Below are 24407 nucleotides of genomic sequence, written 5' to 3'. Positions count from 1 at the left end.
TATTTAATTAGTTGGTTCTAACTGTATTTGCATGAAATATAGTTTTCCTACCCTCAAGACCGCATAGAACAGGATCACTGATGCAGGAGTTCTGGTAGTTTTTAAAGTGTAGAAAGGTGCCACCGTTATCGTTGTCCAGAAAGATGCCCCTGTTGTATACTCCTTCAACGATGTCTGTAGCAAGATGTGAATTACAGGCATACATTTGCTTGACCATTTAGGATCAGTGAAGAGCTTCATGTACATATTGTTTAAATCAATTATTTTTTTAAATCATTCAAACTGGCTAGCTAACAAATTGTTCAATATTTCCATGTTCTTTGTCCACTTTTAGTCTAAGCCAATTAAAATGATGTCTAACAAATGTGTTTTGACTAAAGCCTAACACATACATTACACAGTTAAGTCTTAAACTTGTGCTGCAAGGACAAACAAGTGACGATCCAAAAGATGTGGAATGATTTTGTGGCAGTGTGTGGTGCACAAAGGGCTCTGAGTGAAGGGGAAAGTGATGGATTCTCACCTACTATTGCAGAAATGTTAGTGTAGGCAGAGTCATTGGTATGCACATAGGAAGAGTTATGGGAAGAAGGGAGCACAGTGTGGTTGTGGATTCTGACAGCTGGACAAAAAGAGAAGACAAAAACGATAATGTCCACCGAGAGAACAGTGAGAGGAGAACAACAGGAGGGACGTGCTGCACAGGTATGAGACAGGGTGATGCTGGTGAAGGTAAACGCAGAGTGAGGCCACACAACATGCTCACATCCATACCTGATCCCCCTTAAACATTTATAGTGTTTCACTAAGCATTCAATACTACTGGTTTACAAACCAAAAGTCATAGAGTGGCTTGAAAAAACATTCATACCGCTTTTCAAATTTGATCACATCACTCTAAAGCCCACATTCCTGTATTAATTTGTTTATTTTTTTAGTGTGATGCACCATATTAATCTTAAATGTCATAATATCATTAGATGTAATCAGAAAATCATCATGACTTACATAAATAAAAGCCTGCAAACATCAGCCTGTGTCATTATTCTATATAATTTGTGTCACTTAATTGAAATCATATTCAATTTATCAACTAAAACTTTATACAGGATTAGAAGTAAGTCTTTTAGAGGTTGCAGAAGACTTGAGACCGGTGCAGGGGCTCATCTTCCACCAGGAAAACTCCTCTACACATGCAATATTTTATATAATCATGTTAATTTATTTCGCGGTTTAGTCAAAGTCTAGACCTAATCTAACGGATTAGCTGTAATACGATTTCTAAATTGTTCAAGATGCCATCAATTCAATCTGACTGAGCTTGAGCAATCTTGCAAAGGAAAAATAGGGAAAAAAATGTACATATGCAGGGTTAACAGGGGCATACCGCTAAAGACCTGTAGCTGCAACTGCACCAAAAGGTGGTTCCACGGATCGAATAAAAATGCACTCCCAGCTTTTCAGAATTTCATTTGTAAAAACAAACTGAAAAGCATGTATGCTTTTTCCTTCATTTCACAGCTATGCACATCTTGTTGGTGGTCTATCCCATTAAATCCCAGTGAAACTTAAGTCAAGCTTCTGGTTGTAATGGTACACAATGTCAAAAGGCTTAGGGGTATGAATACTTTCAGAAGCCACTGTACATTCAACACAAAATAAGAAGACTGTGCGATGGAATGTGAATAGTGAACAAAAAGGGCTTTCTAGACAGGACTTTAACATAAACATGGCAGCCATATATGCTCATACTTATGTCACGGTCGTTGACATAACGTGATCTGCTTCCAGTCTGGTCCCACAGCTCATGAATTCCATCCACTGCGTCCAGCGGCCAATAATGTGAAGCTTCGGCCAACACCTGCAGGCCTGGACGGAAAGATCGCAGGTAAACAAGCGTCCCTAAAGGACGTTGTCCAAGGTTTATTAATATGCCGGCATGCAACTTTGGACCTTAGTTGGATCAAGAGAGTGATGATGACGAAGAAAAACAGCTGCAAAAGCTGTTTATGAGGCAGACTATTCTGATCAATGAGACGCAACCAAATAACTTCCCTCCATAGAAACAGACGCTGGGACACAATTTTTCCCCCCCTGAAGTTATTGCTTATTTCACAACTAAGATGTTGTCATTTGATCTGTTGCTCTAATAGGAAACAAACGTGTGACACAATACGTGTTTGGAAAACTCGCCACTACCTGGATGATTTTCATTTGGCACCACCTGAGCGCAGACCTGTAAAAGATAAATCTAATGTTTCACCAAGCCTGACATGCAGAAAATGAGCTGATTAGTGAAAGAAAAAATTAACTTACCTTAAAACACAAGACAAAAGCAGTAAAAAGTCGAATATGCTGGCAAACTTCCATTTCTCTTGAGAACCGTACCTGGTTATTTTCTGACACAGCCTAATTCCCCACATAAGGACAAACCCAAGACGGGCCAGTCATTTTTCCAGGATAAAGCAGACAATGCGTCCAACTTTAAAGATTTTACAATAAAGAAGTTGTAGAAGTAATAAAAACGACACAGGTTAGATTACTTTTAAAAAAATAAAAGAAAGAAAAGTTTTACAAGTTGTGTCACAGCAGGATCTGAAGCCAAAAGTCCCACGCAAAAAGTTTATAATCCGTCATGCACACATTCAGCTTCTCCTTTAGGTTTCTGCGCCTGCATCTGGAAACTGCGTGCCGTAGAGGAGCTCAGCGGGAGCGCACTGGCTGACTGGTCTCTACGTGGGAATTACAAAATGTGATGTCATTTTTGGACCCGGTGAGGAGGGGCGTTCAGTTTTTGCGTAAATGGAAGGATTTGTGCGTAACTGAAGATCGTGTGGGGGATAAAATAGTTTAGGTCTGAGTTTAAACACGACAGTAAAGGTGATGCGTAAAAAAAAAAGGACAGGACATGACCCTTTTCTCTCCATGGCTACAATGAATCACGCAACTGCATTTTAAAACCTTTTCGTGAAATGAATACAGATGTCAAAATCTAAGTTGAAAATTACAAAACCTGCATCCATCCATCCATCCTGATTGCAAAGTAAGACTTTTAACGTTTCACACCAAACAAATGGCTCCAAGTGAATTCGCCTGTTTGCGCAATCGTTCCGTACCCATGCGTTGCCACACGTCTCTTTCTGCTTCCATTTGACTATTAACAAACCATCTCACAACCCTGTTGTGTGTCTTTAAGGTGCGTTGTTTCTGATTATTTTACGAAGAAAAAAAATGAAATAATGCTCAGCAGTCACATAAAACCGTGTTTGCGTTATTTTCTGCAGATTACATTAGGCTACACAGTGTTCACATTTATAGTGGCTCCGATCTCAATATTTAAAATTGTTGATGCCGGTCAGTATAATCATGGAAAATAAAGTGCCAAGCAATGGTTTCAATGCGTAGGTACGGAATGGTTTGTTGTATGTGCGAAACAGCAATGACAAGGAACGAAATGATAACAAACGAGGTAATAAATGGGGGTACTAATTGGCAAAGGAGTGCCTTCACTGTACGAAACAGCGAAGGCACGAGCAACCCTAAATAATAATAATAATAAAAATAGGACGACGAAAACTAAACGCAAAGCCAGCGTGACACCATGACTTGAGTCAATCACAAGACCTTTGTCGGACTTGTAAAGAGTTTCTGGGGTTTTCCAACTTAGAGACACCTGCTCCGTCTCGCGAAGCGATCTTGAATCCAAATCATGGCAAATAGCGCCACCTTGTGGTCAGGTAAATAACACTTGACCAACTAATCCGATCCGCCCTGCTCGTTTATTATTTATTGATCAAACCTTCTCATATAACTCCACTGGTGTCCTTGTTGCTGAGCCTCAGGGAAAACTTGGTTGGTTTCACATTCCGAAGCTCATCATCAGACACGGTTTCACTGCAAGAGTGGATTTTTTTTTAAATTATTATTATTATTTTACTTTTTGTTGTTTAGCTAATTTAAATGTTGTTGTTTTTCTGTCTGTGTACCGACTACAATTACATTAGAATTGACCCAATACAGTTGATGGAAACATTTGTATACATTTTACTTTACGGAAATGTAATGAGTAATCAATTAATTCATTACTTATGAGCAGCATCACTTTAAAAAAAATCAACACTGTTACTTATTTAAATCTTAAATAAACTAAAGTCATGCCAGTTCTAAAATACATTTTCCCATCAAATAGTTGAATTCTATCACTTTTTGGAATATTTTTACTCAAATCATTATTTTATTCACTCCTTGACTTAGGCAATATCTGTCGGTTTAAATTTGCAATCCATTAACATCTTCCATATTCTTCAGTCAAAACCTACAATAATTGTTTCAATGTTGCAGTCATTAGTGGGCACAAACAAATTCCCTGGATTCAGAGGATCCCCCTCTCCATAATCCCCGCCATCATAGCGGTCACCTCTGCTGGGTCCTCATTGGAAGTAGAAGTGGGACTAATGATCAACTTCACTGTTTCTTAGATGAAGTCACCTGGTTAATAAAGAGAGAAAATAAATAATTTCTTAGCCCAACCCTAACCCCAAACCAAACCAATCATCTTTATAGTGCCAGCAAGTTTTTCTTTAGCAGCAGCATTGTGGCAAACTACGGAAAGCTGGATGGAAACTTTACGCACTCAATTTTGCTGACAGTTCCTAACTTTTAATGGGTTCACTTTTAATGTTCACTCATAATAGAACCTATAAAAAAAAACATAAAAAGCCTTAATGTTCTCGCTGGACAGAAAATAACAAATCATTAAAACACATATAGGAAAACAGAAAAAAATCTATCATAATTGTTTAAATCTGATTTGTTGCAAAAAAACCGAAGTAGCCAACATTGCTAGAATTGAACCGTTATGGGAAATTGCGATTAAAAACTTTATTGTCCAAAATTGTATGCACTCAAAAATTGCTTTTTATAGTGTATCTACCCCCAGGGGAATCGTTGTGTTTGTTTATTTGCTGTCATAATGAGCGGGGACTTTTATTTGGCTCTTTACGTGAGTGTGTGTGTGTGTGTGTGCGTGTTTCTATGTGCGTAAAACCGCGCTGGGGGAGGAGGCGTTTTCTCGGCGGGGCGGGCGGTGTAGCGCATCTGTGGCGGATCCCAAACGTCGTCGCGAAAACAAACAGATACAGCGTCTGTCTATTCCTGGTAAAAAATATACAACTACCAGGCAGTTTTGCGAAGCCAGTGTCACATCTCTGCCATTGTTGTCGCCTTGGCCAAAGTGGATCTCATCAGTTGAACTTCTCCATCAGCCATCGGAGCTCACGGCGGGCCTGCTGGCGAGATCTAGACCACACATGGAGCTTTGCGAAGAGGATCGGGGCAAGTTTTGCTGAAATCACCAGAGCAGGAGGCGCGTAAGGGTCGAACCAGGAAGGTGTGATGAAGGATCGTCTGGCCGAGCTGACTGCTGTAAGTTCTGCCTCGGCGAGGGTTGGCACGGCCGGAAAAGTTGCTCAAAAATGCTTTTTTTGTTTTGTTGTTCGTTTCTGAATCCGCGCAGACTAAGACCCGAGAAGAGGAGGATGTCGATGTTACAGAGGACTGCAGGGATGGCTTCATGGAGAGCTATTTCAGGAGGGTGGGTACTGCGCGGCTAAAATCAGCTGGTAACGCCACACAAATGAGATTTTCATCTATTAATTGACTAATTAAGGTGGAGGAAGTCAGGGGGCTCATTGATAAAATCTCCTACCAAGTGGAGGAGGTGAAGAAGCTGCACAGCATGATCCTGTCTGCACCCAACCCGGATCACAGTGAGTTCTTTACATACAATTAATAAAATGCATATATTGCTTTCGTAATATGTTCAGTGTACAGAGATTACTTTTTATAGGGGTTTGATGCTTCTTAATTAAAACTAAAGGGAGCAAAGCAACAGTCATATTCAGCAAATTAGAATATGCATTTCTGAGAGGCTTGTTTAAAAGTTCCTTGTGAAAAGAAGAAAACAGCAATCTTTAAAGTCGGTATTAAACATTTCTGCATAAAGAATTTTGCTTCTTTATTGGTCTGATGCAATATTCTAATCTTAAATGCTGTTTTTATTAGCTGGATGTGGGAGAAAAATAATAATGAACAGAAATAAAGGCTTTAAAATAATATCAGTCTGTCTTAATCTATATAATGGACTTCCCTTAGTGAGTTGAGTTACTGAAATAAATGAATAATATTCTCATTTCTTGACTATGACTGAACTTGGGCCCAATAACACCTTTTGGTCTGGCAACAGATTTACGTTGCTCCTGGACACAAATGAAAAACTTGAAGGAACCAACTCTAAAACCTCTCAGGTCATTGTGGTTTTAGGTCTGACCTTTCTTTATGTGTAGAGACTTATGGAAAGTACTTTTTGTTGTACAAAAACAAAAATTCAAGTACATTAAAGCCATGTGATGCGGAACATATCTGCTAACCATGGTTAGCATTAAATTTAAAATATCAATTATTTCCAGGGCTGGATGAGTAAGAAAAAAGTTTTCAATTTCCAGACTTTATTTACTATTCTGCAAAAAACTGCATCTGTCAACTGCATCACGCCATCCATTCGTTCGTCCGTCCATATTGCCATTTCATGTCCTTCCTTCATTTATCCTTTTATTAATCTTTTCTTATCCATCTATTGATCTGTCATCATCCTTTTGAAATCTCTATCATAGAGCCAAAGTAAACCTTTGTATTTTATCTCTGGAAATTCTTGTCTGAAAAAGCGATGAATTCTAAATTAAAAATGTGTAGGAACACTGAAAGAAGCACAAGGCTTCCTGCAGCATGCAAACGGAGAACTGCTAGACAAATCCATCACAAATTACAATGTCATGCCATTTTTTATATTTGTTTATTGGTCTAGGGGAGGAAGAAAAACAAAGAGGTTGTGCCTTTTGACCCTGGCTATGTTGTCTGAAGATGGTTGCCAGGTGGCAAGATAAAATCAGAGGCATTTCAATATTTACACAAGACAGGCAAAATGACAATTTAGTATGGCACTTCCTTTCTCGGCAACAAGCATAACCTGATACATTTCCTTTCTCCATATAAAGGCACAAAGCTTCAACTGGATGGACTGACCACTGATATCAAAGGGAATGCCAATGTTGTGCGAACTAAATTAAAATGTGAGTCTAGCTGTGACTGCCACACGTTTCTTTGGGAGATGTTGTGTGAGGTCGGTTAATCTTGTCATTGTGACTCCCTCCTGGTGTAGTCATGGAGCAAAGTATGCCAAAAGACGACATCGCTAACAGAGCTTCTGTTGACTTGAGGATCCAGAAGACGCAGGTCAGACAACTAGTCGATGAGAATAAAAAAAAAAGATTACATGTCCTGTGCACATGGAGTTGTTGGTTTAAATCCGAAAATGAAGAAATGTAGTTCTCTAATTTAGTGCTGGTGATCTGTTTTTGGCAGAGCTTTAGTGAAAGCACAATAAACACAACTGCAATTCTACATCTCTCTGAATGTGAAGCTCTATTTAGGGAAAAGGTTGGAATGGTTACTTTCTCTCTTTGTTCTCTCGTGTCCTCAGCACACCGTGCTGTCGAGGAAGTTTGTGGAAGTCATGACCCAATACAATGAGACGCAAGTGTCCTTTCGGGAACGGAGCAAAGGAAGGATCCAGAGACAATTGGAGATAAGTAAGTGACCAGTATTAGATGTGCACTCCCTCAATGCGCACCCTGCCTTGGCACAAGAGGTACAGATCAAGTGTCGGCTTCATTTCCTCTTCAACAGCGTAACTTCTGACAAATGGTTTGCAACTGCATGCAAACTGTAGACGTGCTGTTTTTATGAAATTTAAGTCAAGACAGGACTGATGGTAAAACTGGAAATGTATGTAATGTCTGACTAAATATAAAGAAAGACTTAAATAGCAGGATTTATACACTGAAGATACCAGCTGTACTACAGACAAGCATTTATGGTCTGACATTAGATAGTAGCCCGAATTTCATATTAACACGTTGAAAGTTAATGTGACATGTGTAACAGTCTGATCTATTAGCATTATATATATATCCATAGGAGTGTAATTAAAAGTATACAAAAGGGCGGTTTTCCTTAATCCGTGTGGCTTTAACCGTAGGCTTCGTGACTCCACGCAGCAGACAGAGGATACTGATACTGGAGACGTCCCTGTGTTTGCGTTGCCAGGGAAATGGGCAGAGGGCACGGGTAACCTGTGCAACAGAAGTTCACTTGTCTTTGGCCAAGCACACAACATTTTCAATCTCTGCTGACACAGGCGTGCACGGTGCAGCTAAATCACCCAGAGTGGATAGACTTTGTGCTAGATGTCAGGTCGTGTTCTTTACTCGGTGTGTTTTGCTCGGGTTGTGTCTCTGAGGGGTAGGCGTTGCAACAGGTGTGTGACACAATAAGCCCCTGTACAGCGATCTGCCTCTCCAGGGAGAGTGTTGCACAATAGGAGGCAAAGCTTTCTGTTTATAGGGTTTCAGCCTGTGCTTCTTTGCCAACAATGGCAAGGCCCTTTGTACCTGAGACATTTTCCAACTTGGAAAGAAATACACCCTTTAGTATTTTGGTCAGAATAATAAGCACCTCTGAAATTTAATAAGAAAATATAGTAACTAAACAACAAGTCATTTTTTTTTTATATAATTGTGTTTACGTTGTCCACAGGATATCAACTAAGTAGTATAGTCCTTTAGATTTTAGGTAACCAGACAGCACAGGTGGGTCCTTTACACATGTGCTGACGCTCAACCAGTCACAGCACTTGTTTAGGAAATAATTGCAACTCTTTAATCAGCCGCCCCCCCCCCCCCCCCCCCACCCTCACCCCTCTTTGTGGTCCGGACAACAAGATGTTAGCTGCCAACACCACATCCAGCTGGATTCAGATATGTTGCCCTGGAGCTGGTCAAAAACAAAAACACAGCAGTCTCTTATTTGCGTGAGTTATGTGTGTACTAATAGCTCCAACTTCTCATCCTGTTACCCAGCAGATGAGCTTTAGCCACTGTGATGGACTGGCGACCGGTGCACGGTGTACTCTGCTTCTCGCCCAATAACTGCTGGAGATAGGCCCCAAACAGCCCACTAGAAATTACCAAAGTAAAGAAATAAGAAATAACATGGTGGAAAGGGGATTTAGATAGACAAAAGTGGAGGAATTTACAGTAGCAGTTTCAATTGATAAGACAGCAACCTGAGGCAGATTACCACATCCTATTAGAATAGCAATGAGCGATCCCTTAATTCATTTTTAAAATTTGTGGCAACAGCTACGATTGCTGATATCATAGATCAGAGGTCTACAACTCCTGCCCTTGAGTTCTGGTGTCCAGCGACTTCTAGATTTGTCCCTGGTTCAACCCACCTGAGTCAGTCAGCTGAATTACCTCCTCAGGATGCAGTAAGGTTCTCCAGAGTCCTGCCAATGACCTGATCGTATGACTCGGGTATGTTGGACCAGGAACACTGGGACCTCGTGGACCGGAGTTGAAGACCCCTGAAAAAGATGATACCTCCATATCTGAAAAGCCTTCATTTTTTGCTATTTGCAGCAGGAAGAACGACCACCAATGAAGAACTGGAGGACATGCTGGAGAGTGGAAATCCATCAATCTTCACATCTGATGTATGTTTTATTCTTTAACGTGTTTTGTTGTAAGTCATTTAAAGGGGACATATCGTGCTCTTTAATGCCTTTCTTTTCACATTTAAATCCTTCAGTTGTGGTCTACATAAAGTGGAACAGCTTTGGTCTGAATTCCTCGTTATTGTTGCCCCACAGCCCCTCTTTTACCCCTGTTCTGAGAGCATCTCTTTTAGCTGTGGTCTCTTTAAATGCAAAGTAAGCACTTCAACTTTACACCCCGTTCGGCAATTTTTGTAATATGCTGAGGGACGGTGTAATTAGTTGTGTGGGTTAGTACACCCAAAACCAAACATTTTCACGCATCCACTTGTAGCTTCAGCATCTGTGAACTTGGACTACAAAATCGTAGCAAAGAAAAAAATAATAATATTATGGCAGGTTCACGAAATTGGTAAGCCGGAAGTCCATGACGTTGTTTTAGAGCTGTGCAGTAAATACTGTGACTTAATTGTTTAAAAATGTATTAGAGAAAAACTGAACGGCTTCAAAAATAAGACCCAAACTGAATATAATGATATATCTAAGCAGTTCCTGGAGGGACTAAATTACATTTTTCTGGATTCCTAACTTGTCTTAAGTACACAACAAAACCTATTTTAGGGCTACAAAGTGAATTTTGATATGCACGATATGTCCCCTTTAAAGTCTGTTCCTGCAATATAGTCTGGTTAAGGTTTATATCTGCTACATTTTCTTACACAGGTGTGAAATCTCCTTTCGCCTTGTTTCAGAAAGACCATTATATTTTTGTCCCGCAGATCATTTCTGATTCGCAAATCACTCGTCAGGCCTTAAATGAGATAGAATCCCGTCACCAGGACATCATGCGTCTGGAGTCCAGCATCAGGGAGCTTCATGCAATGTTCATGGACATGGCAATGCTGGTAGAAACTCAGGTACTAGCTTAAGCTAGCTAGAGACGTTCATGTCATAATCTTTGTCCAACACTGATATTTCAGAGCTAACGCAATCTTTTACAGGGGGATATGGTGAACAACATTGAGAATAATGTCTCTAATGCAGCTGAGTACATTTATTGTGCAAAGGAAGAGACTAAAAAGGCAGTGAGATACCAGAAGAAGTCACGCAGGGTATGTGTTAGTAAATTGGCTTTATTCCGAAAATATGCAAGTTGTACACTATTTTGGGAAAAGGTTCATATATGTTGTACTACTACATATTCAAAGTTTACGTTACAACTTTACTTGACAGAAATACATCATCCTCGCCTTTGCTTTGTTGATCCTGCTTGCCGTCATTGCACTAATCGTTGGCCTGTCTGTCGGACTAACCAAACGCCCTCAGTGAGGTCTGCTGCCATCTCTGCATGAGGTAACAGCCGCTGCCGCCGCCACGAGCTTCCATTCTTTGAGCAGAGCATTTATTCAACCGTCTGTTTTAAGTAGTTTCCTGAGTAAAAGCAAAGGCGTACCAATTAAAGATTTGTAGCCGATTTTAGATACAGGATTTTTTTTTTTTTTTTTTTATTAGCTAATCTACCAATTTTGCAGATTCAGATTCCTCTTTTCTAGCCTTTCTGACCTGCGTGATCAGAAACTGTTTATGGTGGCAACCCACTTGACACCATGTCTGAGAGACAAGGACCAAATTAACCTAACCCTAACCCTAACATTTCAGAGTGGCGACTAGCAGGGTTAACTTTACTAACGGTGAACAGGAGTCTCTGCATGTATTCCGTAGAGATTGCGCACCCTTACCTTATCTCTGAGATTTCTGCACGGCTTCCAACATTTCCTACGTCCAGCATGTTCCCAGATAGAGGTTGAAAGCTCATAAGAATAAAACAGCAGATTTGCTGTAATATGATAAACATTCCTGCTACCTGGTGAAGCGGGCTCCTTATCAGTTCACCGCTTTGCCAATTGGACAGGACATCCAAAGACGGGCGTTAATTGATGCCCTGTGGCACATGGCTCCTTTTGAACCGCACGGGGTTGCTCGAGTTAAAAAGGGTCTAATTTGGGTCACTGGCCAAGTTCTCAGTACATCTCTAGGTTAAAAGGTTTAATACATTTTTAAGTACTGTTGTGGAATACTAACTGATTTCTCCTTTTCCCTGATTTTGACAGGTTTCTCTGCTTTTACTCATCATACCGATTGGAGTCTGTGGCAGGTGGATTTCTTGGTTCACGAGCTTAGACTTCAGAGAAGACCCTTTGGCCAGCTCCACAACAAGATTACAAGTTTCCATTCAGTGCAATTACAAGAAAGCTACCTTTAGCACATAAATATAAATATAATGTATGCAATGCAGTTTGCACAAGACACATGTAACCTTCCAGTAAACTGGAAACAGGAAGATTATTACGAGCCTTACACTCCCATGTCTGCAGGATCAACCCTCTGCTGGCTGAAGCTGCATACACACATGAAGGTCTGTCAATCTTCTAAGATCTTACTGCAAAGCCGGGCAGCCTAGTAAGCCTTGTGGCAAAATCTGAAGCTGTGACTTTCAAAAGATTCAACCGCTGTAATCTTCGTCTTTGTATAATTTTCACAAATAATGTTGTAGCGTCAGCCTCTTTTGTTCTCCCTCTTCCTTTTATATATTACCTTTGTATGCTATTCATTTTAACAAAATATGAAAGCATTATGACTTAGGGATACCTTAGAGATTGAAAATACAAAAATATCCTTAACTTATTGAATTTATGGTGTGCGATGACTGGAATAATCATGAAAAAAGTGGTGCATTAATGCAGTACTGTTGGATAATTCTTTCAAGAGCGCCCATATAAGTTTTTCTATTGTGTACTTTGTACCGAAAAGAATAATAATTAAAATATTCTTAATAAAATATGTGTGCAGAATAATGAATTTATTCTCTTGTATTGTTATTGTGATGCTGATTACATTCGATGGGTTAAAAGGTACACCTCCACATCTCTCAAATGACTAGCCTCTAAATTTCCCAGAATTTTATATCAGTGGTTTTGGTTTTTGCATTGTTTTGGTTATTTCGTTTTAGTAAAAGCAAACAGAGCGAAGTGGAGGCGTCTGTTTACTTCGGGCCTAATGAGCACTTTGCACAAAACACTTAAATCTGGTGTAATTACCCAAACAAGATCAGTGGAGAAAGTAAGTCGGTCCATGGAGGGCAAGCCGGTTTCTCCTTTTTATTTTTGCCAGAGCATTCCTGCAAGTGCATTAAACATAATTCAAACTCTATATTTATTTTATTTATGTTGCTCAGGGGTAACCTGAGCGGTGCAGTTGGAGAAAAACGAGTTAAACATTAGTATCTGTTATGACTATTTCACACTATTTTCTATGTTTTTTTTTTACCCCTTGACCTTTTTTTTTTATTTTGTCACATTACAACCACAAATGTCAATTTGTTTTATTGGGATTTTATGGAAAAGGATTATATAATTTAAAATGTGTATTGCTAATATGTGTGTGTGTGTTTTTTGCCCTTTTTTTTTTTTTACAAACAACAATGACTTTGCATTTACTTCCTGTTCCTTTTTCTTTTCCAAATTTCAGACTGTTTGGAAATTGCATTTACAGTTTGTCACATTCTCATAAAGCTGAGACTTGAGCAGTAGATACAGACCTAAGCCATGTTTTGATAACTGTATTCCAGTGGCTAGTTACTGACTATGAAAACATGAAAGAAACTAAATCATAAATCCAGAAGTGTGGCGACTGAGCTGAGAGATGGCAAGCAAATCCAAAACCTGTTCATGTGTCGGAAGTAGGCCAGTTTATTATGGGTGCAGTACCAGTAGTACACGGGTACTGAGGTTAGAACTGTCTTTCTAAGATTTCACTTCAATTTGTCCTGCCATGGACCACATAAGGTAAAGAAAGGAACCAGCAGTAAGCGGTGGGAAGACCAGATAAGCTTCCTGCTGCTTGATAGGAACAAAGAGCCACAGCTGTCTGGAGAACTCTGTACTGCCTGAACCCATCCACACATACTGGAGAAAAACCGGGGAGAGAATGGCAAGACACACAAAGGAAGAGGAGGAGGAGGAGGTGAGAATGAGAGCAGGGCAAAGACTGCTCTTGTGACAAGTTGTTTCTTCCTTATTATTTTGCTTCCTTACATCTATTTTAGTCAGCCACTCCCGGATAAACGATGCATCTGAACCCCTAATTGACCACAAAATGTGTATCTAAGGACAGAGTCCAAAATGAATGGAAATTGGTTTGTTATTAATTTTATTTGAAAGACCATCCATGTTTTTTTTTATTTCCACAAACAGATAAATCCTTCTTGTGCACCATGATTAGAGAATAATGAAGACCCATACTTTTAGAGATAGCTCTTATTTGCATAATATACTGTAAGGTGATGGCTAATTCACTATTAATTTACCGCTATCTAACATGAGGGTGAACATCTAAACCTAAAAAATAAGTAAACAAAGATTCAGGCTTAACAATAAAGGCTCCATACAGAGCTTAGCTTTGAATAACACTAATGTTTATATCTGTAATCATGTATCTCTGAGGTCATACTGTTTGGATTTCGTTTAAAGGGGACCTATCATGCTTCGTTTTAAACAAGTTAGGATAGATCTATTGGCTATACAAAACATATTTATTAAATTTTAGGACTCTGTTTTATGCAACTAAGCTGCAGGTGGCGACGATCCCACAACTTAATGTTTACACTCATACTTTACACAAGTGAATAATAATAATAATAATACTAGATTTTATTAATAATGCACTTTACATTTCCAACAAATCTTAAAGTGCTACAGTTAATAGAAAACAGATAATAAAATAAAAAGAAGGCCATTAAAACATAATTAAAATACACAAGTTACGGGATTTAGGCAATTACAAGCAAGAAAACTAAAAGCAAAACAAAACATTTAAAGGTGACTATTAAAACACTGGGTATAAAGGAATGTTTTAAGGCCTGTTTTAAAATGTGACCAGGTCTGTAGAACCCTCAGACGTGGAGGCAGCTTGTTCCAGAGCCGGGGGGCGGCGCAGGAAAAGGCCCAGTCTCCCATGGTGTGGGATCGAGTTCTGGTAATGTGCAAAAGGTCAGTGTTAGAAGAACGGAGAGTGTGTGAGGGACAGTAAAGAGTGACCAGGTCTTTTAAATAGGATGTTGTGTTACCATGCAGACACTGAAAGGTAAAAGCAGAGAGATTTTGTAGATGATCCGAGCAGAGATGGGAAGCCAGTGAAGAGAACGGAGAATGAGGTGATATGTTCATGTTTTCGCACTCTCATCAGGATCCTGGCAGCGCAGTTATGAACTTACTGCAATTTCTGTAGGTTATTGCCAGGAATCCCAATGAGAAGTGCCTTGCAGCAGTAAAAATGGCTGCAAACTAATGCACAATGATACAACTGTACATCTTTGACCCCGAGTCAAACCCAGAAGCAGGAGAAATGGAGCCTCCTGCATAACCAAATGGTACATTTTGAATGGACACAGGGCTATCACAGAGGTGGGGAATCCAGGTTTGGAAAGTAAAAAGCCAGTCCAAAGATTAGTTGTAAATCCATAATGTCCACATAAAGGGAAGTTAAACAACAATTAGATGACCCCCAAATAAGGCTAAAAAATAAATGTTTGAGTTAGTGTATCTTTATAATGATCAGGCACCGTTTAACGTCAGGTTTGAAGATACATTGGATTTGATTAGTTGGTTAAGTTTGCATTAATTTTGAGTTTTTGTTTTATCACACATTACATTTTGCTCATATTTCTTCTCCACTTCTATTTCTGTCTGGTTTCCTTTGCGAACTGCTTCTTTGTCTGTAAATATCTGTGGGATTATGTTTGTCCTACCATCTCAACTTTAGTACATCCAGTTCTGGTCTCTTTGTGGGACTTTTAGTTTCTCACCAGCTGTCTCCTGTGAATTTCCACATTTGTAACCTTGTTATCTCAAACTCCACCCTATGGCACTAGTTTTATTCACACCAGTGTTTAAAATAGAAAATAGACACACCAGCCTTTTTTGTTCATCCGTCTTCTGTTTTTTTCATCCCTGGCACTGAAATACACCCATTTTCACCAACAGGTATCTGAATTTGAAACTGAATTTGGAAACATTGTGTCATAATTGGCATGTACGTATATACATATACATACATATACACACACACACATATATATATATATATATATATATATATATATATGTACATGCCAATTATGACACAATGCTAAAGCAGTATTTACACATTATTGATCTTATTATATATTTCGGTATGCAAATCAAATTGTCTTTGAATGTGCTATAAGATTATATTTAAATTAATTAATTTCCCTAAACTGAAATGTTAAAAAAAACATTTTGCAATACCACCTGAAGACTATGGTATGCATGCATGTAAATGACTATTGATCCAGTTTACTGAAGTAAAGATCTTGATTCATAGTCCTCACAGCTCAAGTCAGAAATAATTTAGTATATGTTTCTAGATTTTCTACTTATTTTAGAGTAAATAGGATGAGTTTTGTTTTACCATTTAGTTGTCTTGTATGAAGTTCCCCTCCCAGTGAAGTTAAAAAACTGGGATCACACCTAATTTATTTTATTTATTTTGCATCACAAAAATCCAGAATTTGAACATGGTTGTGTGCACTTTTTAAATTGACTTATTTGGTTTGTAATCCTAAGAGTGGGTTACATTGCAGGGTAGAGGGCTTGGCCCCGCGGAAATTCAGAGCTAACAGCAAATAAAAAGTCCCAGGCTAATAGTCTATTCTGCCCCGGGTTTTTAACACGCAAGCATAGATCACACAGTGGAAACTGCATTATACTGATGACATGACCACTGTGCTCTGTAGGACGTCATTCGTTTGCAGTCAGATTAAACCCTGCAGCTACTGTGGATTGCAATTACTGTTGCGGCTTTCATTTTAGGATCTGCTCCAATAAAGAACCCAATGTTTTACCATTAAATACCATAAAAGCTAGGTATAAATGAAACACCTAAATGAAAATGTGTAAATATAAATATTTTTTCTGTCGACCTCCTCCTATAAACTGCTTACTCTTTTGTTAGCATGCAACACAGAAGTCTTTAAAATAAAATCCCAAACCATTTAACTTACTACTAGAATTTGTTTTTTCTCCATGCGGCAGTGGCCACAGTTTTATTTATTCATCAGGAGGCACATGTAGATATCTTTAAATATCCTGCGCCAGCTGTGCTATCTTTTGTGTCTTTTTGTGCCTACAATAATCCAACATCCATTATTATGTAACTCTGCAGAATACAGATATTTATAATCTGAGCATGCCGGAGTTATGACATCATCCGGCACTGCTAACCATGACAAGCGTTGGGGGAAGCATGCAAACCGTTCTGTCATGGTGGGTTACTGCTCTTAACAAACAGGAAGTATCATTGAGATGTACGGTGTGACTGATAGGTCGCTTATCTGCTGTCATGTACCAGGGGACAATGGGCTGTGAGAAGACTTGCACGGTGGAGAAACTCCTGAGACCTCACGGGGAAGTGCTGGAATGCCAGAAACACAGGTTAGCCACAGCAAAGAGGAGCAGTCGGATGAAAAGCACAGATAAGGTGGGCATTGTGTGCTGTGTGTGTGTCTGTGGCATCCGCTAAGCTTTAAGAGGAAAAGGCTTTGATTGAACCGGGTCTGTGCACCGTCAGGATCAGCAACAGTTGACGCTCGAAGCCATAATCAGCATTCAGAGGCTGCTCTTTATTATCAACAATATTACCCAGATTAGACTTTGTTTTAGCTCTTAGCATAGTTAGTTTGTTTCTACTAATTTTAAATGACTCACTTAATATTCAATATACTGCCTATTTGCAGCGGTGTTTCCTTGTCGCTAAAAGATTTCCAACATGTTATTATGTAATACACTATTTCACTATTACACAGGAAATGTACTATTAAACAGAGGCGACAAAATGTTTTGCCTCCGGACAATTTTGTCTCACGACTTACTGTTGTGTGATGTGCATGTCCTCATTTCTGAATATTTAGGAAATGTTTCATGACTTTGTTAGTTAAAAAATATGCATATGATAAGGGGGTTGGGTCCAAAACTATTCACATCTTTGCTGCTGAGAGTGTAAGACTATACATACTAAGTCGATTTATGAAGCTAAATGTCCACAAAGGTTAGGACATACACTGATTCCCTTTTTTTCTCAGAGAGGACTGTGTGGCTCACTATAGAAATGACTATAAAATGAGGGAAAAAAATGTACTCACATAAGAGTCTGCTTGCAAAAAAAAAAAAGCACTGAACATCATATGGGAAAATAAATACACTGAAAGTTTAAGTTAATGATGAAAGCTGATGTGTTTTTATTGATGAACAGATGCACTATTTTCCATCTGTCCAAACATTTTGTAACATTTCAGAAACTAGAACCTGTGATGGTTGTGGATGCTTTGTACCGCTGCTCATGTTTAGGACAAGCATCATGATTTGCTTTACCCTGTTCCGGTTCTAAATAAAAGGAAACTGTAGGACTTTGCTAACTGTTTTGCTCAGTGGCCGTGCTAATTGCTAATAAGAACACAGGCTAATAAAAACAAATTCATCTTCATGTTCACATTCAATCCCAAAATAGGGATTGAATGTGAACAGAGTTAGTATGTGGGCATCTGATTTGAGAAACTAACTAAAATAAATGTTAGTCAGTTATTGCTGCCTCGTTACTTTTTACAGTATGTGTGAGGCAGCCATATTGGATTTTTTGTTTGACTTTGTGAGAAACCTTCCAGCTTTCCTGTCAGAATTTTGACTGTTGACTTTTCCAACGTCTCAGATCTCAATGTCCAGCAAAAAATAAATAACTTTTGTTTCTCTTTTGAGAAAATAGACCGATTGAAGAAACAAATCAAGCACACAGACAAAAATGGTGGACATAACTGTTGTTGTTTTATTGGTAAGGGCACATCTCTGGTTTCATGTCAGCAAACTGAGGCACGCCTTCCGGCCTAGACCCGAGTGGTTATTTGGTAAGGGACAAAGGAGGGGATCCGACTGCTGTTGAATCCCCTTCTTTTGATCCACAGCCGCCCGTAGTAGCACCAGGTTGGAGTTGATAATGGAGTTGGATGCAGATTTAGTGCTGTGAAAACTTCAATGTATCAGATCAAATACCTTTTAATATCAGACAAAGATAACATGAGTACATACAAAATGCAGTTTTCAAATGACGTTTTCAAGCATTAAGTTGAAAAAACAACAACTATCTAAACCAACCTGTCTCAATGTAAAAAATAACTGCCCTCCAACCCTAATAACTGGTTTTAAAAAGTCTTTGCCAGCAACAACTCCTATGAAGCTTTTATGATGACTGGCAGTGAGTCTTTTACACCTCTATGGAGGAACTTTGGCTCACTCTCCTTTGTTGCATTGTTTTAATTCAGCCATACTGGAGGGCTTTCGAGTATGATTGACATGTTTAAGGTCATGCCACTGCATCTGAATGGATTTAGAAGAGGCCTTTTACTAAGCCACCTCACAACCATATTCTAAGTCACTCATTGGTGGACCTGCTGGTATGCTTTGGATCATTGGATCATTGTGTTGTTGCATAACCTAAGTGTACTAGACAGGAATATTCCTACCTGATGACCGGATATTCTCCTTCAGGATTCTCTGGTAGAGAGCAGAATTACAGGCTCCATCAAATACAGCAAGTCGTTCTGTTTCTGAAGTAGCAAAACGGACCCAGCCCATTACAATCCCATCATTTTGAAATAACAGACTCTTGGGGATCTTCAAGATCCCCAAGATGTTTTTTTTAAAGGAAAGACACACTTTGAAAATCCAACATGGATGCTAGTTTTGCCCAGTCTCTTTCTAATTGTGAAATCATGAATTTATCTTCACAGATGTTGTGCATCAGTCGTTAATGCATACTTGGAGTAATTTTGTTAGGCAGGACCACTCCAGAAAAGGTCACCACTGTTCCATAAAGCCTCCCATTTGTGAATTTGCTGAAGTTGCAACAGCCTTGGAAATTGCCTTTGGGAGTTTCCAGATTGATAGATGTCAGTGAATTTTGTTTGTCATCTGTTTTTGAATCTTTAGATTAAGCCATGATGTGTATTCCTTTTTGAGATCCATTTGCCTGCTTCATTTTGTCAAACAGGTTTTATTTAAATGATTTATGTAATCTATAGGCTGGGCAGTAATCCAACACTGGTCTGACTGTTGAAGTTGAACCAATAAAATGTAATTAATCACTGTCAATCACTTCATCGCATTTCCAGACAGGTTGTTTAGGATACCTCTACCTCTTAATAAATCAAATAATCATTTGAAAATAGCATCTTGCATTTATTTGGGTTATGTTTGTCCAGTGGCCAGGCTTCTTAATTTTAGGGGGGTGGTTGGTACCCCTGACTGTAGCCCTTTCCCTTTAGGAGGGCAACAAGAAATAAAAAAAGACCATTAAGTCACATTTACAGCAAATAAAACAGGAAATGTAAGTTAATGTTTTTAATAAATGGGTCTCTGCTTAAACTGTGGCGAGCCAACATGCACACAGTTCCAGTCAGACACATTCAGTACTCACAATGACCTTGAAGAGGGGGCAGCTCTGTTTAGAAAATATTTTTTCAATCTTTTTCTATATTTTTATCCTGACTTCCTCCCTTTCCCCTCTGTTCCTTATATCACTTTTAGACTCCATCCTTTCTGGCTCCTCTTCTTCATTCCCTAGTTCTTAGAGGTTGGCAGAAAAACTGGAGGTGTGCATTACTGCCACCATCCGGTTGGAGTGTGGTTCTTGATAGTTTCATATTTCAAGTGTCTGTATGTACAGAGGGAAATTCAATCAAACAAAAAGTAATTTCAATCCAAAAAACAAATAAGATCAATCTGATCAAAACAAAAAAAGTTTTGATCAAATGAATATAGAAAAAAAACTACATTTTATCAAAATAGACATATGTATGATAGAGTTCACGAAAATGATGGAGAAATATTTATGACATAATTACATGTTGCTTACCATTAAATACTGTAAATTATAAAATGTAATTATTATAACTGTGAATAACTGGGAAAAGGTGAATGTAAATACTGCTTTAGCTTTTCGCTGCTTTTTTCATTCAAGATGCATTGATTTGGCAGCTTTATAGTGTGTATGGTTGTGTACAAACTTTAAAGTTATTTATGAATGAAATAAAAATAAGCTGAAACTGAACTGAAACACATGCATAATTGTCATCTGATATATTGCACAATAGAGATTCAACGGTGAACTGAGATTAACTGGCTCAGAGCTTCTCTCTTTAGCTGTGTTTCTCTCCCAAACATAGGTTCTGCTACCACATGCTCGGTCAAAGAAAGTTAAATTAAACCAAGTGCTTCTGTGGTTCTGATTTTGTATTTGCTCTCTGTCCTGTCAGCCCCCAAGCTGGTTGCAGCAGACGGCTGCATTTACTGAGCCAAGGTCTGTTGAAGGTTCCCTTCTGCTAAAAGGGAGATTTTTCTTCCCACTGCTGCCACGTCTTAGCTCAGGAATATGGATCGCAGCAGAGTTTGAATTGACACTTTTATCGGGGTTTCCTCAGATAAAGTTTTACCAACTGGCATTTTGTGATCAATTGAATTTGACTGCATAAAAGTATGTTCTTGAATCTGGATCATTATACATGTCTGCATATTGACCAAATCACAACTGGGTCAGAGGATTTCTTTTGGTGTTTAACGTTTCTTCCCAATAGGTGTTAAAGCATGTAGCTGCTACTAGGCAGGCAGTGCATATTTGGACTGTAAATTACAATAAGAACTGTGTTTTTTACGGAATCCATGAATAGTACCTCAGCACAGGTAGAGAAGAAGCTCAAATGTATTAACCGTAATTTTGATCTTTTAAAATGTGAAATGAAACAGTGAAGTCCATTTTTCCCTGCACCATGTTTACGGACATGCAAAGGTTATTGGTCGCAGCTGTTTCAATAGTCTGAGAAGCTTACAGCTGTTTCCACGGGCAGATAAGAGTTATCTCACAAAGTTATGTGTGCAAAACCTTTGGAATGAACGTTTGCCAAATAATAGAAAGAGTACTGTTGTGACGCCTCGTCTAAGCTCTTGACTGGTACTGGTACTGGTTACCTTGGGTTTGTATACATGTTTGATGGCTCATTCTTATCTAGATTATGTAAAATTTGAGTTGAATTAAGACACATTATCTTAATATTATGCATCTATGATAGGACCACAACATGTTATAGAATTTTTCTTCCATAAATGTGCAACAAGCGAAAGTACACAGGTTGTTGTATTTAAAGAAAACTAAAGAAGTTTTAAATATTTGCTCAACCTATCAGGTGGAGGTAAGGCCAGCAGTTTTACTCTTCTCTGAAGTGAGGATGAAGAGGCTACATTTGTTTTGCAGATCAGTCATTTTATTAGATAAATATTTGGCTTCTGTATTATTAATCACCAGACCCCTTTCAGATGCAAGTCCAGCTCTTTGTGTTGCCACACTCAGCTCCTAGCTAATGCACAGAATCTTTCACTAAAGGGGATGTCAAAGCAGTTTTTTACACCTCTAGACGTGTCCAAGTCAGTTTGGCTGAGGCAGGCCTGAAGCTGCTGCTGTGCTGCCCTCTGACATCCGTTGACAGCTGTCTGCACAGGTTTGGGTCCCTTTTAACATTCAAAGGTAGTCAGGCATCCACTGCATCACTATTTAAAGAAGGAAATTGGACTAACAGAAGTCCAGCAGCAGTAGCACAACTACTTTTGGCACTAGTGACTGCTGTCCTCGACAGTGAAGTAAAATAATACATGAATCAAACACTTGAAGGAAATAATTTCCATTTATTACTAAAGGAAATAAAAATCTGATTAGTCAAACAATATGAACAATTTAGAACTAAGAATATTTACACCCTGTTCAAGCACATTATATTCTGACGAGGATGTTGCTCAAAGCAGCAGGTATACATAGTTAAAACATCACATGTCCTTCCTGCTAATTCTCAGAGTTCAGCTCCTTTCCGGTAGGTGTTTACACCGGAGGTAGAAGACATAGGTGGGAACCCTTGACATCAGTCGTGTATGTAGTGTCTCCATGAGCTTTGAACAGATGCTGTGCAGCATATGCTCTCGATTGGGACGGTACAGATAGTCCTGCTGGAGGGGAGGGGAGGGTCATAAAGAGGCTGCTGTTGTTGCCTAGCGTCCACAATCAAGGAAGTGTGTTTGTTTTGGGCCCTGCTCTCTCTCTCTCTGTGCTTTTCTTAGGGAGCAATGCAAGACCACCGTCGGCCACATGGGGCAGCCACACTGTACACAATGTTCCGCTCCCCTCCATAAAAAAAAACACACACACACACACACACACACACACACACACACACACACACACACACACACACACACACACACACACACACACACACACACACACACACACACACACACCCACCAGGATGGCCCAAATAATCCCCTTTAATACCCTTCTGCACTTTCCCGATCTGAGATTGGATGGTAATGATGTTACTGCTGTTTGTGATAGCTGATTGGTCTGGACCACAGTGCAGTGAGTGAGGATTTCACAAGCCCAGCCTCCGGGGAGTCTCGGTGGCATAATGACCCATGACGAGGCAAGGCACTGTCCCAGTGTCAGCTTGCAAAGAAAAGAAAAAAGAAAAGTAGCTGGAAGGTACTGAAACAAAGTCAGGAGCATAGACTGAGGGGGTGGGAGGGGGGGGGGGATGCCTGAGGACCTTATGTGACCTTGCAAGCTTAGATCCTGATGGCTCATCAACGGGGCAGTGCATTGGAGGATGTTCCTGGAAGCGTTCATTGATTGGATTGTTTATGGCTGCTGAAAAAAAAAAAGGACCGAGAATGACCAGGTCTGATCTAAGAAAAGCAAAGGCGTCCTGGAGAGGCAGTGCTGCTCAGTGCTGCTGCGCAGTGCACTGCCTCTGCACCCCTGCATGCACGGGCCTGTGTGACTAAGCGTGCGTGTGTGTGTGAGAGAAAGTGATAGAGAGGGAGAAAGCAAGGGGGCGTGTTGATGTGCGTTCTCTGCTGCACAGCCTCGGTAGTGTGAGCTGAACGATGCTCGCTGGCTGTCTCTCTCTCTCTCTCTCTATCTCTCTCTCTCTCTCTCTCCTTGCGCTGCCCGGCTGTGCCTCTTTCTGCCGAGCACTGATGAACCATTTTATGCAACATAGCTGCCACAGCCATCGTCCTGGTTCTGCTGCTGCTGGCTGCTTTTCTGTCCTCCCAGTACATTAGGAAACACATGACATTTTCTCACCGCTTTGCACAAAGGTAATGTACCCTCTTCTGTCTGCTGTCAAGCTGTGTGCGTGCGTGTGTGTGTGTGTTTTACTAAGATGTGCCTACTCTGCTGCATGTTCCTTGCGTTGCTGATGCTGCTGTAGGGAGAAGGATGCTCATAACATTTCTTAGTGGCAAAGGTAATTGAAATGCACCCTGCCTCCTTGCTTACTCTCATAGCCTACTTTCGTATGTATTTCTTGGGAGATGAATGAGCCTGTTTAGATCTCTGCGCTGCAGGATTGCAGCTTTGACAGTCCACAGAAAAGCCAAAGGACACTAGATAATATTTGCAAGCAATAAACACTTATTTCCTTTTTTTCCTTTTTTTTTTACAATGCTGCAACAAAACACTGCAGCATATAGAATGAACCCTTCAATTATGATAGCAGGTGTTGATTTTTATTTATAAGCAATATATATATATATATATATATATATATATATATATATATATATATATATATATATATATATATATATATATTTTATGATTCATTTTTATCTTCAGATACAAT

General features: G+C 39.5%; 2 protein-coding genes across 4 annotated transcripts in view; one reads left to right on the top strand and one right to left on the bottom strand.

Moving 5' to 3' along the window:
- Nucleotides 1–2800, bottom strand: part of adgrd1 (adhesion G protein-coupled receptor D1) — a 46702-nt gene extending 43902 nt beyond the window's left edge. Inside the window, exons 1-5 of one of the 2 annotated variants that reach the window (XM_036144550.1) lie at nt 2317–2800; nt 2200–2236; nt 1753–1869; nt 524–622; nt 52–174 (exon numbers count right to left, since the gene is read on the bottom strand). In XM_036144550.1, coding sequence (XP_036000443.1) covers nt 52–174; nt 524–622; nt 1753–1869; nt 2200–2236; nt 2317–2370 — 430 coding nt within the window. In that variant the 5' untranslated portion in view covers nt 2371–2800. The remainder of the gene's footprint in view (nt 1–51; nt 175–523; nt 623–1752; nt 1870–2199; nt 2237–2316) is intronic. The other variant, XM_036144551.1, reaches the window with a different exon arrangement.
- Nucleotides 2801–5078: 2278 nt separating this feature from the next.
- stx2b (syntaxin 2b) lies at nt 5079–12472 on the top strand. Of its 2 annotated transcripts, XM_012866231.3 has the most exons (11): nt 5079–5424; nt 5516–5593; nt 5669–5768; nt 7053–7127; nt 7217–7290; nt 7538–7646; nt 9540–9613; nt 10393–10530; nt 10615–10725; nt 10847–10966; nt 11725–11808. In XM_012866231.3, exons 1-10 carry the CDS (start codon nt 5395–5397, stop codon nt 10940–10942), a joined length of 885 nt encoding a protein of 294 aa, XP_012721685.2. In that variant the 5' UTR covers nt 5079–5394; the 3' UTR covers nt 10943–10966; nt 11725–11808. The 2 variants fall into 2 exon arrangements, with proteins under 2 accessions (XP_012721685.2, XP_021174053.2); XM_021318378.2 differs by lacking the exon at nt 10847–10966 and having other exon boundaries at nt 11725–12472.
- Nucleotides 12473–24407: the final 11935 nt, after the last annotated feature.

The sequence above is a fragment of the Fundulus heteroclitus genome, chromosome 12 (genome assembly GCF_011125445.2).
Source record: "Fundulus heteroclitus isolate FHET01 chromosome 12, MU-UCD_Fhet_4.1, whole genome shotgun sequence".
Lineage (NCBI taxonomy): Eukaryota > Metazoa > Chordata > Actinopteri > Cyprinodontiformes > Fundulidae > Fundulus > Fundulus heteroclitus.
Note: the sequence above shows the minus strand (reverse complement) of the source record. Positions and strands in the feature narration are given on the sequence as shown.

Bases quoted from the DNA above. Each gene is read 5' to 3' on its own strand.
- stx2b (XM_021318378.2), top strand. From the start codon at position 5,395: ATGAAGGATCGTCTGGCCGAGCTGACTGCT. The intron at 5,425-5,515 runs GTAAGTTCTGCC...GAATCCGCGCAG, and splicing joins GTCTGGCCGAGCTGACTGCT to ACTAAGACCCGAGAAGAGGA. The intron at 10,531-10,614 runs GTACTAGCTTAA...AATCTTTTACAG, and splicing joins CAATGCTGGTAGAAACTCAG to GGGGATATGGTGAACAACAT.